The sequence below is a fragment of the Carassius auratus genome, chromosome 27 (assembly GCF_003368295.1).
Source record: "Carassius auratus strain Wakin chromosome 27, ASM336829v1, whole genome shotgun sequence".
In the NCBI taxonomy this organism is placed as follows: Eukaryota; Metazoa; Chordata; class Actinopteri; order Cypriniformes; family Cyprinidae; genus Carassius; species Carassius auratus.
Window position 1 is genome coordinate 27,267,843 of NC_039269.1, and position 14,961 is coordinate 27,282,803.

The window sequence follows — 14,961 nt, forward strand, 5'->3', positions numbered from 1 at the left end:
CACCTTTGATTTAGCAGAGTCACTGGTGGTTGAATCTGATGGAACAAGGAGAGAAAAAGGTAAGCAGGCTATTTCAAGTGGAATACAACAGGGACAAAGGGCCAGAGACAAGGGGAGACTGAAATATAAATATCCTTCACCACAACAGCAGTGGAACGCCACAAACAGTGGAGTCATGTAGAGATCTGAGAGATGAAGGCGACACACATAAGCCATCACACAGAGAGAAATGGAGGAAAGAGAAGTGAGTGATGAAAGGAACCCGGCAGTGTGCGGTAAGACAGGAGGCAGCTCATGCACACATTCACACAGATAGACAGCCTGTCCACAGTTAAACCGCCAATCACTGACGAACACACACAGAGCCAGCAGAACATGTCTACAGGCATTCTTTCCCAACTCAGAGACATCACCAAGGCAGGGATGGACATCCTAACAGCTATGTTTTAAGGGGTGAGAATTGACGTGAATCTGGTCGGAAACCGAACGCTGCTGCTATTTTCAAATGGCTGAGTGTGCATCATAGGATAAATATGCATGCCTGTTGAGTCACTTATTCAGAAAAAAAACATGAAAGCCTAAATGTTAATTTTGTTTAGGATGTTAAGTTTTGTGTTTTTTCACCTACTTTGTAATTGTGTAGCTTTACTGTGCTTTGCTACTGAGGTGGACTACGCGACCTCCACAGTCTGCACTTCCACTGGTTGCCACCACATCCCGTGTCTGTCATTTTCATGAGCAGTTCTAACCTACGCTAGCGTTCAAGCCTAAAGTATACTTCGTCCGTCCACTTTCCGCAACAGCCCGCGCACACTGTCAGTGTGCAGGCAAATTTGTGTATCCACGTACAACAGCACAGTTGTGAAGTGGATATAGAGACAGAACGAGTCCACTGTGCCGAACTCGTCCATCCACAGAAGAGAAAGCTACACAAGACACGGCTGTGGGCGAGATGGAGCGGAACGCAGAAAAAGAAGTATACCAGGCCTTCAGGCACACAGCACCTGAAATTACCAGCTGAATGTCCGAACGGTGTTGTCTGAATGTCCTTTAACAGGTAAAATCAGTCACTTGAGGAACCGTGTTTGTGTTTAACGGCATCAGCTTGTCGGTGTAGAACATGGAGATGCAGAATGAATTAAAGCACTGATATGACAAGGGACAACAAGGGTCAGATAATGCAGGAGGGCAGAAAGGGGCTAAAGGGGCCAAAGCTACGAGGAGGAAACGAGTCCTTATGACTGGCTTCTTCACCACTCAAAAGCCCCTTTGCTCACTCTCCATCAAAAGATACTAATGCTTTTGAATGGTACGATATTCGTCGGGAGCTTTTTGTTTTGAGCCGGCTCAGCCCCCCTCACCACACCCCTTCAGACATCAATGACAGTTACTGTACGCCACAAGACTGGAGGAAATCCTGAAGACCATACCATGCTAGAACTCCTCGCGGTCAGCTTCAGAGACAACGAGAGACAGCAAAGAGGCTTTTCAGACACATTACACCATCACAGCTCTGTATCCTCTCTGTTAATAATAGTCTTATAAGATATGAAACGTGCAACATGACGATGACAAATATCAACTTCTCTGACACTCTTTTTTTGTTTCTTTTGTTTTCTGCTGGGTTTGTCCCGGATTCGCTTTCAATTTATAAGAATCGGGGATTTCTGCAGACTAGGCAGCTACACTGGGGACAACACTCCTCCTTCTTCCTACAGTCCCAGCTGTCCATCACAGACATTACAGAGTCCATCAGTGACATCACCGAGTGATAGACGCCGCCCACTTGGCCTGTGTCAAGATTGGGTAATGTGTGAGCAGTGCTGGACAGGGACAAGGGAGAAGAAAAACACTAGAGACAAGATGGGTCAGACGGGTAAACCTTTGGTGGTTTATCATTTATTTTTCCATTTCTTTTGGGAAAGAACATGCCGGGTTAGCACAAGAGAAGGGTAAGGAGGAAAAAGAACTGAAAGAAAAGGAGGAGTGGAGTCATAACGGAGACTAAAGCATTAGGGGAGGGATGACAATGAGTGAGGTTCAAACCAATACAAACCAAAGCAAAAGGAGAACTCTGGAAAATTCAAAGCATTGAAATAAACAAGTCTAAAACAATGGCGGAAGGTAAAGAAAGAACTCAATGGGAAAAGGTTGATTCATAAAGCTTCATATACATAGGAACTATTTTATCCAATTTTCAGACAGCTCATTTAATATGCATGACCAATGCAAAATTGCTAAAATAGTTCGCCTTTACATATGCATCTAGACATTTCTGGCAAGCTTGCTTTTGTTTGCTCTAAACACTGAAAGATCTACTGGAAAGCAAGAGCATCTGCTAATCATTCAAAATATATTAAGAGAGTGTGAACATAAAGAGACAGTAACATCTGAACACACTGAACATCTCACTTTTATTAAGTAACACATTCATTCTCCTAAACTCATATCCCTAGCCTGGAACGGTTGGACTATGAACACAAGATTACCTGAGACGTCTCCCGGTGACGGAGCGGTGCGGCCAATGTTGGTCAGCAGATGGTCAATGTTGGGCACCGGCTGAGACTGAACTGTGCTCTCTTGCTCCACGGTGGTCTAACATAAACAATAAGAGAGGTAAAATTCATACGTCATTTACACTAGACACAGTGAACTTTCAGTGCCGTTTTAAGCAGTATATGTATGAGCTTATCATGAGCTTTCTTTTTAAAACACAGTTTGCAAAGATTATGTGAGAGCGGTGGCAGCTTCAACCTCCATGCAAACGCTTGGGGCCTTGGTGGGTCTATAATGTCCATAAAGTGACTGAAAAAAAAAAAAACATGTGCTCTTATTAACCCGTAAACCAGGACTTAAATTCAAGTTTACAGTCTGCTACTGCATGAAAGTGAAGAGCAGAAAACATAGTGAAATCTGTTAGTTTATTAGTTCTTTGTTGGTTTTGTATTCAACTTTTGGAAAGACAAAGCAAGCCTGCATTTAGCAGCATTGGACTTAACTCACAGATCAGTATCCACAGCCATTTAAAGACAAAGCATGGTGAGCACTGTATGCTACGAGTTAAAGCGGCTCACATAAACTCTGTATAAAGATGCAAAGCTGTATTAAAGTAAGCTTCTAACTTGCCTCACACCCTAGTTTCAGAGATACCTGTAATGCAGCTTTTGTTCTGTAAAAATGAAATAATGCATCAGGTCTGAACTCTCCTTGGGGTCCCGAAAATGATAAATCTGCCCCAGTAAGCGAATAGGAAGTTCCTCAGTGTTATCTGCGACTAAATAGTTCTACACAAGCGAGGTGGACCAGGTGGAAACGAGACAAAAGGGAAAGGATGAGGATGATGTTTCTGACCAGTGTTACCCTGGAGACCCAAGTCTCCATTTCTTGGAGAGTGACAGGATGGTGATGTTTGTTTAGGGCTCAGAAATCCACTCAGAGAAGAATGGCAGGAAGCTACAGACTCACCGTTGGCTCTTCATCTCCGTCTTCTGTGAAGAACCAATCATACTGTAGAAGAGCAAAGCAGAACGTTCAGCAGAATTCAGACATTGATTTACACACACATGAAAGGAAAGAGCTCTTACTTGCTGAATGAGAGTCTCAACGATCTTGTAGTGATCAGGCATGTGCGTGACCATGTGCGTCATGTTGTCTTCAGAGGTTCTGACAAGAGTTGGGCCAAACACAATGGCCAGGTTACGTGGCTCCATCTAATTAAATACAAAAAAGATTCAATTAATGGCTTTCATCTCTTTTCTTCCCTATCTGTAATGGAAATGATTGACATCACACAACAAGAATTTGCGCTTCCAGGTTCTTTAGACATGTATTGACTGCAGAAAACACAGCAGTTTTAACGATCGGATTATATTATTTATTTATTTTACTTTCATGAAAGAGACGATTTACAGTAAAGTAGTAGTATCTACAAAAGAATTTAAAGTATTTCCAGTCATCATTTCTTATAATAGGTTGTTGAACTCACCTAGACAGGGTAAATCAGGGGTGCGCGACCCTGTTCCTGCAGAGTTTAACTCCAACCCTGATCAAACACAACTAAACCAACTCATTAGGATCTGAAGGAGCACTTGATAAAGGGTTGGGACTGAACTCTGCAGGAACAGGGTTGTAAATGAACATTGACAAAGCTCATACCTTGTTTTTCTCACAGTTTTCAGAGACCGTTTTGAGATGTCCAGAGAGGAACTTGAGCGTTTCATAATGATGGTCTGGCAACTCATGAATCTGAGCAGAATAAACAGTACATATGATTTAAACATGTTATCTGTTGAGGATTTTATTGCTGATTTAAAGGATTTTTCTTTCTCCAATCTAGTAAATGCCAGTATTTAGTAAATCAACAGCAGTCTTGGGATAAACCGTACCAGTCTCTTCAGTGTCTTTAACCGCTCAACAGGGTCCTCCATTCGATTTGCATCAATAAAGTTGGAATATTTTTCTATGATCAGAGCAAACAAGCATTATAAGAACATTCCGGAGGTGTATTAATCAGGGTCCCCACGCCAAAAAATGTGCTATAAAATATTACAGCTACACATGCACAAAATCTAAGATTCAATACAAAACTTTATTGTACATTATTTACATTTTATTATTGTACATATGTACATTGTATTTAAATTAAACAATCTGTCTTTTATATGAACATGTGAGTTATCACCTATGTTGTCCTCTAGGAGGAGTCCTTCCTCCACAAGGAGAGAAAACAGAGCTTAGATACAAGTCTTTCTTAGATACGAGATGGTTTCTATGAGCGACAGCACACAGTATTTTCCATGTTTTTTTGTCTAAAGCCAGATCATCAATGTGTCTCACCATTGGTGAACAGAGGCTCAGGAAGTTTCCTAAAAAAGGACTTCAGCAAACTGCTGATCACATTGAGGTCTCGCCACTTCTGCTGAACAAAATGAAAGCATGAAGATCAGGTCCGTCTTTATGGGACAAGCTCACATGTATAATATCACACAACACAAGGTGTTGACTCACATCATCCTGGACATCAATGTCTGTCATGCCTTTAGTGTCTAGTTCCTCCTGCATGCTCGAGATGGCAGCGTTGTTTCCAGGGACTCTGTAAATGCCTGTGTACTCCAACCCTCTCTCCTCCACCAGCTTACAACACACCTCCACAATCAAAGGCACAAACTGTAACAGAAAGTAATCAGTGTTATTTTTAATATCATATAATCTCATAAATCTAAAAAAGCAGGTCATTTTTTTGCATTAAGAAAATATAATCTATTTTTTGAACCCATCCCATTATGACATGAATTTTATTATTTATTTAAATGAATTTCATTATCTGATTTACTTCTCGGTAATGTAATATATATATATAAAAAAAACATTATACTAATTATCTAAATGTAAAACATTAAGACACATTCAGAGGGAAATATACTAATAATGTCACAATCCAAAAATCCATAAAGGCTTAAAGTTTCTTCATGCAAAACCTGAGTGACATGTTCTACTTGAGTTTCACCCATAAATGGTCTAATTTGTATTATTCACTAGTGCATTTGTAATCTCCATTTCTTACTCTGTTGGTTTGCGCAGGAGGGCAATTATCCAGTCGCACTCCAAACGTGACGCCAGCGGTGGGCCTCTTATCTTGAGACTTCTTCTTCAGTCCTGGAATTCCTCTCCTCCAAGCGGCTTTATCTCTCGGAGGACTGGAGTCATCTGAGACACATATCGCTGATATTAACATCTCACTGTGAATACGATGGGTTTCAGTGTTATTTCATAATGCCGTGTGCTACCTTTACTCCTCTCCTGTTCATTCCTGGGCAAGTAGAGGCTCTGACTCTTACTGCTGCCGCCCAGCAGAGTGTGTCTAATGCTGAGAGACTGCCGGGAGGTTTTGGGTGACGGCTCCGTCTTACTGCTGGGTGCACTGTAACAACACACATATTACTGAACACTGAACACAAGGCAATCTTACACAGCTCAACAATATATGCAGGAAAGAAGAAAAAGGGGATGTTAAAAAGACATCAAAAGCTAGTGAGCTGTGCACCTAGGCAATATTTTTAGTCATCACAGGAAGGCTTTCAACACAAAACATGTGCTTGCTGCAGAATCAACTGGGGCTGCACAATTTTTGGGGGGGGGGGTTTAGTGTAATTTTTCAAATAAAAAGCTCCAGATATGCCAAAAATAGTTTAAAAACAATAATGTGACTAAATACTAATACGGCCAATACTATTAATGATTATTATTATTACTACTTCTACTAAATAAAAATGAAACCATAAATATTACTGATTTGATTAAAATAGAATAGAAAACTCAATTGAAATAGTCAAAAAAAAAAAAAAAATCTTTTACAACACTATCATAAAGCTTTTTTTTTTTTGACAGAAAACCACAGATATTCCATAATGCATCTCTTTTGTTGACAACAGCTGATTTGTAAGAGGTTTTTATTACAACTTTGGGAAGATGGTTGGCACTTGTTTCATCTCCTATAGGGGTGTAATGGTACACTAAAGTGTCAGTTTACTACATACTTTGGTTTATAAGTCACTGTTTGGTGTGTTTTCTCAGTACAGCAGATGGAAAAAGAAAAAAGATAAAAAAAAAATTTTAAACACTGAACAAACTATGGCTCTTTTCAAATAAAAAAGTCTGTCATTACTTCTGCAAAACTCATACTGCTCATACGGTTTATGGTGCTGCTGTAAATGAGGAAAGAGAGTTGAAGTGCTTCTTTCAGGTGTAAAATAGTTTAGCAAAAAGTATAGTATATATAGAATTACTGCACATCTCATGTTTAGGGCAACTTGGATCTTGTGGATTTCCCACAGCAGCTTCCTGTGTCTTCTGTTAGTATTCAAATGTATCTGAAGTATCAAAGTATATCGGTATACATTTAGTTTTTTTATATATATAATTTGAAAAAGACACATATTAGTACACATACTATTTCCAAATGCAAGTAATAATCGACACAAACTCTGAGCTGATGCAGAGAATTTACTGTGAACAGAGTTGCTGCAAGGTACTAATAGCACCAGAGACATGCTACACTCTGGAACTGCATAATGCATGTATTTATTCATTTAAAAGCTTTGCAATTTGATAATTGTGCTAAGCCATACTGTAATTTTGTGTGTGGCTATGCCTGTTGTTTGGTGTTCAGTGTGAGTGACAGAGCGCTTCATTTCAGTGAGGCAGCTCACTAGGATTTGGAACAGGGCCTTCATGTAGACAAACTTGCTGGTCTCTATGACATGATCTTTACCTCATTGATATATATTCCTTGAGCTTTCTGTTGATCAAATCAGTGCTGGTTACGGCAGCATTCTGAAAACACAAGACAAAGAATCATTAACATTGTGGAATCATGTAAAGCTGAGAGTACAGCAACATTAATCTGATTGCGTGTTAAAGGAAACCAGTTCCTCTGGCAAACACAGGAGAAGAATATTAACAAAAAGCCTACCCATAATCCTCACACCTTCAGTAAACAATGTCACCTCGACATTGATTTCAGCAGATGGCAAAGCGCTGTTGTGTTAGCAGTAAGTTGGTTTTCACATGGGTTTCTTTTCAGGACAAAGTTATGCAATACTTTGATGCTTGTGCATTCATCTCTGAGAAACAGACACGGCTCACAGACTTCACATGATGATATTAATCTACAATGATTTCCTGCTCATATTAGTTTTTTATGAGGTTGTTCACATTACATTTTAAACGTGTAATCAGACACGGTTTAGAAAGGAGTCAAGGATTGAGAGGTTATCCTGTCATCCTCTGTTGGTAGATGCTGTAACTACACCATTATGTTGTAAAAAGCACCTTTCTTAATTTATGGTGTTTACAAATTAGCGGTGTATTCAAATAGTACAAATTGCAAGCAAGATATAGATCACAAACATATTACTGTATACAGCAGATGCTTTATCAGAGCCTTATTTTTAGAACACACATAAAAGCATAAAATCGATTTTTCCTTTGATGTCACAGCAGGATAGGCCAATTGGCCAGCAGCCATTCCAGCTTTGTCCTGTTGTCATTTCCATGCAGTTACAGTAATTAGTCACATGATGATTGGTTCAGAATTGGTGTGCCCATTAACAAGATGCCAAATACTCTTTAACTGTTTTTGCATCCAATTCATCCAATCTTGGCGTGCCCAACAGAAGGAAACAAACATGAAGCCATGGCCAGTTTTGATTCACATCTGTTGACCTTTTATACCTAGTCTTGAGGTGTCACTTCATTAATGACTTCAATTCTGAACTATAGTATACTATAAAAACACCAGACCTGTGTTTGCACCTTGTGGACAAACTAATTAATTTTAAAAAAGTGTAAGCGAAGCATACAGGGTATACAGAAGTAGATCTGGCTTTGCATGCGTACTATGCTGACAATGAAACTTACATCACACCACTGTATAAAGAGCTTAGCTGTCAAAGTCAACATACCTCCTCATCCAGGTTGCTGTTTTCTTGAATGACTCTTATCCAGGACAGCATATCTTCTCGGCCCTCCGCCTGAAACAGATACTCGCAGTCTGAGGTCGTGAGCCGCAGGACATTCTTACGCTTTGTGTCGCTGTAAGAGATGTCAATCAAGCAGGCCTTGATGCTGATTGAAAGAGGTTCCTCCTCCAGTTGAGAGTTGACGTGAGAAAGCCCCTCCTTTTTGTCTTTATAGAGGTAGAGGGAGTGTCCCCGCAGCACTGCATACATCTGTTTCCACGGCCGCATACCGCCTCCTACCCGCTGTAAACAGAAAAACATATGTAAAAGGTCATGATCAGTGATCTACAACAATTACAGTAAAACTACCAACATCCAGTTCAATGTGGTCTTGAATGAAATGGGAAATGAGTAGTGAAAGAGACAGAGCACATTTTCCCACCTTGCCCTTCTCAGTGCTTAGCTGTCGGAAATGCAGCCAACCCTCTTTAGTGGAGTCACTGAAGATCTCAGTGGAGGAGTCTCTTCTGGAGCTGGAGTCATCAGACTTATGACCATCCAATGCCTATAAGAGCAGAAAAAACATGACATTTTGGTCTGTAGCCTTGGATAATTGTTAATCATTTACTCTCTGTTCCAAAACCTTTTGGAACCTCGCAAATGACTGATGTGGAGATCTCCACAGTGCATTGACAAGTCACCCAAACATCAGATGGCATGCCTACAGACTGCCCACAATCATTTGCTTAAACTGTTGCACCATTGTTATTGGTTGACAATTTGGGTGCAGTTTTGTCCAAACACTTCTATAGGATTGCCTTTAAATTTGACTAAAAGAAAGTCTTAAAATGCTCCAAACACAGGCATCTCACAAGGTTTTGGAACAGTTGCCATTATTAAGTTGACCACTCTGGCTTAAAGAAAGCTGCTCTTTATGAGGGAGATTTTTGCATGTCTCACCTTCTTGAAAACCCTTAGACTCGGTTTGCTGGATCGTCTGTGGAAATGAATGATTATGTTAGGCCAAACAACCACTCACATTGACACTATTAGGAATCTCCAACATTACGATTCATCACTTTTTAAAGACACTTACCCACGGCCTTCCTCCCGATAGTTGTCCAGGCCCTCGTCATATGATTTTGAGCGCTCTGTTTTGGTTCCCGATTCTAGAAAGGCATTTCTGAGAGACTCTGCATGCATGTAGACAAAAATACAACATTGGCAACAAGCTCAACAAAATGCTCGCTGATCCATTCATGTGATGCTCTCAGATGGCAATAATTGTACAAAAAAAATGCACTCTGTACAGACACGCTTACCTTGGTCATGAGACATCTGCCGGCGCATGAGGGGGCTGGGGCTGTCAGAGATCACAGCCGACGCGGGAATTTGGCTGCCATCATGGTCTACACTAGGGCTGGCTGGCTCGTCTGAAATGGTAACGGTAACAGAGCGGTATGCGTGAATAATGCAACTCTCTTTGGCACGTGAGTTCATACGTGTACACACAAAGGCTCACAGAGCAACAGAAAAATAAAAAAAAATTGATCTTTCTACTATGCTGTACATATTCATATCCCTATCATAAATGTCTTGATATTAGGGCTGGGATAATACACTTGTAGGCTTTTGTACATTGTATATTTCAGTAAGCTGTATGGTTTCTTTCAATATAGCCTACCTTCTTATTAGAGATGTCAACGATTAATCGATGATCGATTAATTGCCGTTAAGAGATGAAATTTATTAAAGCTATTGATGGTCGATTAAGACATTTCATTTTGGGCTGCGTGCGGCTCATGTGTAAAACACGCGTGAGCGGCTGTGAGGGACGGTGACAGTATATAAATGCATTCAGAATAGTTTATTCATAATGTACAAATTAAGCTTTTAATGTGATTCATATCGTGCGCTTTGCACACACTGTAGGAAACAGGACAGGCTATTCATTCCTACTTGTTTATTCATTCCCACGACTTATTAATTTGTGACCACAGTCCACGTTTCATTAATTTTGTTCCTTAACCCCTGATTTAACTAAAATGAGGAAACAAATTAATAAATCAAACAAATTCTAAATTCATATGGACTGAAGTCTTTCACTTCCCGCCCCACACGTTTACCAAAGTAAAAGATGCGAAAACAGTGATTAAACGTGAATGACATAGATGATATATATAGAATGATGATAGATGATGGAAAAGATGATAGGATTTGATATAATATGAATCTGAAAATGTATATATTATAGATATATTATATATAATGTATTATAGAAAGTTAATCGATTTTCCCACCCCTACTTGATATATTGGATAAAATATTATATTACATTTTAAAATGACAGAAATCATATTAGTTTCACAACAAAATCACAATTAAGCAACAAAGGGTGAACTTTAAAACTTTGTGATTTAATTGGATGTCAGCATTTGTTCTAAGAAAAGCTGGCAAATAATTTAGAAATGTTTCTGCTGCTTTTTCTTTCTTTTAACTTGTGTTTTAAGTGTCTAAGACTGACTAACTTTTGTCTTGTACACTAAAAGTGTGGGATTCACATTCACTTCTCCCATTTGAACTTTGATACTGTTGATACTAACAGAATGTAAATAAAGTAAAAGAAAGAATAAAGCAGAGTATTTAACTTTCTTTAGAAACCATAACATACCATAGACAACAGCTTTTATTTTGCATTAAAAATGTGCATATGCAAGCAAGAAATCTATATAACCTTTTTTCTAGGAATGAGGACAGTTTTATTTATCTTATGATTTGACATGTCCTGTTTTCGAGAGCGCTGAAAACTTTTTGAGCTTCTCTGTAGGTCTTAGCCAAAAAAGACTGGAGTACAAAGCTGTTCTGGGCTGCCAGAGGGCTGGAGCAGCTAAAATTAAAGCAACTGTCCTAGTTCCTGCATCCTCCAGCGTCTCAAAGAGGGCCAAGGGGAAGGTGTGCAAAACCCTCTTTGGGCCTAGCTAAAGAGCTCTAGCGTAGCCTACAGATCGCCTCGCTCCAAGACACGAGAATATTAATGCTATCAGTGCTTACCTAGCTTTATTTTACAGGATAATAGACTGTGTTTTGCTGCAAGGCATAAGAAGCAACCATCCTCTACTCAACTCATTTCAGCAGATACTTTTCTCCAAAGCAACTTACAATGGACAATCTGAGGTTTGGAACAAGTAGTTAATAAGCTGGACTGCTAAAACAAATGAAGCAATGTTAGTTGTTGGTTTGGACTGCAAATTATATAATCAAAATGGAATTACAAACAACCAAATTGATTCCCAATGTTAACTGATGTCAATGAGACAAAAATATAGCATACTACTGCAATTAGGGCATCACGTACAAATAGCTTAAATATACCTAATATCTTTTACAGCTAAAAACATGCACCTGTTATATAAAAATTAAAACGAATTTCTACCGCTAATGTTTACTGCATACATGTGTCCAACCAGGCATTTCTATCAAACACATTATTTATACAAAGTCTTAGACAATTTGCCTGCCCTGCCAGGTTATCTGAATACTCAGGGAGAACAAGCAGTGCAAATCTGACTAATAACAGTAAAAGTATTTGCAGTGCCAGAATCAGGAATGTTAGGATTGTGGTTATCTGCATAAAACCTACACATCATATAACCAGGAAAACTACAATCAGAAAATGTGACTTGTTACCTGTAACAAAATCTGGAGCATTTACTTACAGTATTAAACATTAAGTAAAGAGCTTAAACAACCCTAAGACCTATTCAAAATCTAAATTGTTATTTATTTACAATCGACAAAAACTATATAAAAGCTCTTAAAGGGTTAGTTCACCCAAAAATGAAAATTAGGCCATAAATTACTCAGCTTGAAATCATCCTAGATGTATATGACTTTCTTTCAGCGTTGCGCATGCGCTGATGAGTCTCGTGAAAACCAAAGTTTGTTACCAGGACTAAAGTAGGGGAGGGAATCAACCTGAGGCCTCACGATACATTATCACGATACTTTTGAAAATATATTGCGATATTACAGTGCAACTCTATCTTGAGGTAAAAAGTTGTTCAGACCTTTCAGCAATTGGGGCATTAGAAAGCAAATTACGGTTAAATTTTAATCAAATTAAATAAAACATGTTGTCTTACATCTAGGAATGCACCAAAATTAAAATCCCATTAACTAACATTAATGGAACCTTACTGTAAAGTGTTACCTTAATATTAAATATAAATATATTACTTTTAATTCACTTCTACATAACAGAATCAGATATCAGTTTTTGAATTTTTTTTTGACTTATCCAAATAATTGTAGTCCTACAAAGCTATTATTATCAGAGCATATGTGCTTAGCATAGCGTCACTGAAGGTAGCATCATTTTACCAGCATTGCCCAGTACAGCTGTACACAATGTTACAACACAGAAGCGCTACTGCAAACAGGAGAAAGTAAACAGCATATATATTTTCTGTCGGCGTGTTATTTTTAGCGGACTTTGCATTTCCCGGATGAGCAGTAGTCGAGCCGAACGCACATTCATAGAGCGGAATATTGAGCGGAGCGTCAAACCGCGCCGTGACGAGGAGAGTGAAACGCTGAACACTCCTGGGTGGGGAGTGCCATATATATTATTCTTATTATTATATGTAGCCTTTCTTATTTGCTCGCATTGTCGGCCGTTTTTCTCTTTGATAATTTTCAGGATGCTGAAAATTCAGTGCATCCCTACAAACATCCCTTTCTTTTTTACAAATCCGAAGCAAGTCCATACATCCGATTTAAACGCAGAAGGGGCTTTCCTGATAACTTTCTGTGATGCGGTCATCTTTATTTTACTAACTTACTGCATGTTGTAGGTGACCCAGCTGACCTCACCAGAAAAAAAACCCACCACCATCTAGTGAATTGTCAAGAAATTGATTTTATTATTCTACTAAATAGTATACTAAAATATCAAAACTTGGCATCCGTGTATCAATACAGTACTGCCGCAAAACATATGTTACTATACTGCATCAATTTTCCCCTCCAACCCTAGAGTAAAGGTACTTTATAGGGGTGGTTAATCTGTCTGATTTCCCGATTCGATTCGATTACGATTATTGAAGTCCCGATTCGATTACAGTCGATTTTCGATTATTAACGATTCTCGATTAGCGATTATTGATTTTCCATTTCACAACAGTAAGTAGTAAACAAACTGTGTAAATCATTACTAATACAGTTTTTCTCAATCACTTTGGTGCATTTTTCAAAACAGAAATGAAATTCTCAAAACTACTTGTACAACCTCCACATCATCTAGTCACTTGTGCACATCATAAAACCAGTTTCTCATTCTTTTGAACAAGTTGCGATTGATTTGGACATTCATGCAATTGATTACGCACATTTATCTGCAGTTTCCTAAATTATCAGTTGCTAATGTCATGTTGCTCAAAATGTATTATATAGTTTTCTGTGCAATAGTCTTACCCCTCAAAACATCTAGCCTTTAGTTCATCGTATCAGTCATTCAATGCAAAATTGTTAATCTAGTTGTCAAAAACTGCCTAGCACACTTTTTATTTTTATTTTTACACATTATTATTAGACTTTTTGTAAATTTGGCATGAATTGTACAAGTGAATCTTTACTAATGAAGAGAATGTAGCTGATAAACCAATGATAAACCATTTCTCTGAAATAGCTCAAAGGTTCATCTCATGAATCTTCAGTTAGAAAGCATATACGGTATATACAACACAAGGAAAACACAAGTGTTACAAATTCTGACAATTGACTTATTTTCATCTTTGTGTCCATATTTATTTTTTCTTTTCTATATCACAATGACATTGTAAAGGTGTTTTTTTTTTTTTTGGTCAGACTATGTAAAAGTGTAACTGGGAATTCTATCCAGTCTCTTTCAGTCAGTATCCCACATACAGTAATGTGTAAATTTGTACGTTTGAAATGGATATATGGCATACATAAGCATATGGCATATTGTTCAATACAGTAGTTTACATCAGATCATCCCTCCAGAGTAAACTATTATATTGACAACATGGCTAAGCAATTTGACTGTCTTATCCGCACACAATGACACAAGGACTTGTCATTCTGATGGCACTGATATGTTCATTGACACAGATATTTATTTTTGAGAGATGAACTAAGGATTTTGAGCAGGAGACTGGCTTTTGCAGGTCATCCATTGTGTTTAGATATTTGTACGAGTTGTTTTGAGAAATGAACTTTCTGTTTTGCAAATTGTGAGTTTGATTCGAAAAATGTACCAAAGCGACTGAGAAAAACTGTAAATGGTAGAAACAAACCGAATGCATGTAGCGGTTGGGATTTTCAGTTTACTACATGCAGCAGGCACTCTGATTCCATGTATGAGGCACATATATATTATTCATATGACGCACAAACACAAGTAGACAAGACCTTTTTAGTTCAAAATCTATGCCCCGTGTCACATCGCCTCTGCTTCTGCTATGAGCAGCGCGGCCAGATC

General features: G+C 38.6%; 1 protein-coding gene across 1 annotated transcript in view; it reads right to left on the reverse strand.

Annotated features, from left to right (window-relative positions):
- Positions 1-14,961, reverse strand: part of LOC113046480 (rho GTPase-activating protein 21-like) — a 43,936-nt gene that overhangs the window by 2,692 nt on the left and 26,283 nt on the right. Inside the window, exons 8-23 of the mRNA XM_026207321.1 lie at positions 9,782-9,892; positions 9,556-9,652; positions 9,420-9,456; positions 8,902-9,024; positions 8,463-8,762; positions 7,271-7,332; positions 5,787-5,920; positions 5,564-5,706; positions 5,008-5,166; positions 4,837-4,915; positions 4,386-4,459; positions 4,156-4,245; positions 3,585-3,710; positions 3,466-3,507; positions 2,490-2,595; positions 4-35 (exon numbers count right to left, since the gene is read on the reverse strand). Of these exons, the coding sequence (XP_026063106.1) occupies positions 4-35; positions 2,490-2,595; positions 3,466-3,507; positions 3,585-3,710; positions 4,156-4,245; positions 4,386-4,459; positions 4,837-4,915; positions 5,008-5,166; positions 5,564-5,706; positions 5,787-5,920; positions 7,271-7,332; positions 8,463-8,762; positions 8,902-9,024; positions 9,420-9,456; positions 9,556-9,652; positions 9,782-9,892 (1,715 nt within the window). The remainder of the gene's footprint in view (positions 1-3; positions 36-2,489; positions 2,596-3,465; positions 3,508-3,584; positions 3,711-4,155; positions 4,246-4,385; positions 4,460-4,836; positions 4,916-5,007; positions 5,167-5,563; positions 5,707-5,786; positions 5,921-7,270; positions 7,333-8,462; positions 8,763-8,901; positions 9,025-9,419; positions 9,457-9,555; positions 9,653-9,781; positions 9,893-14,961) is intronic.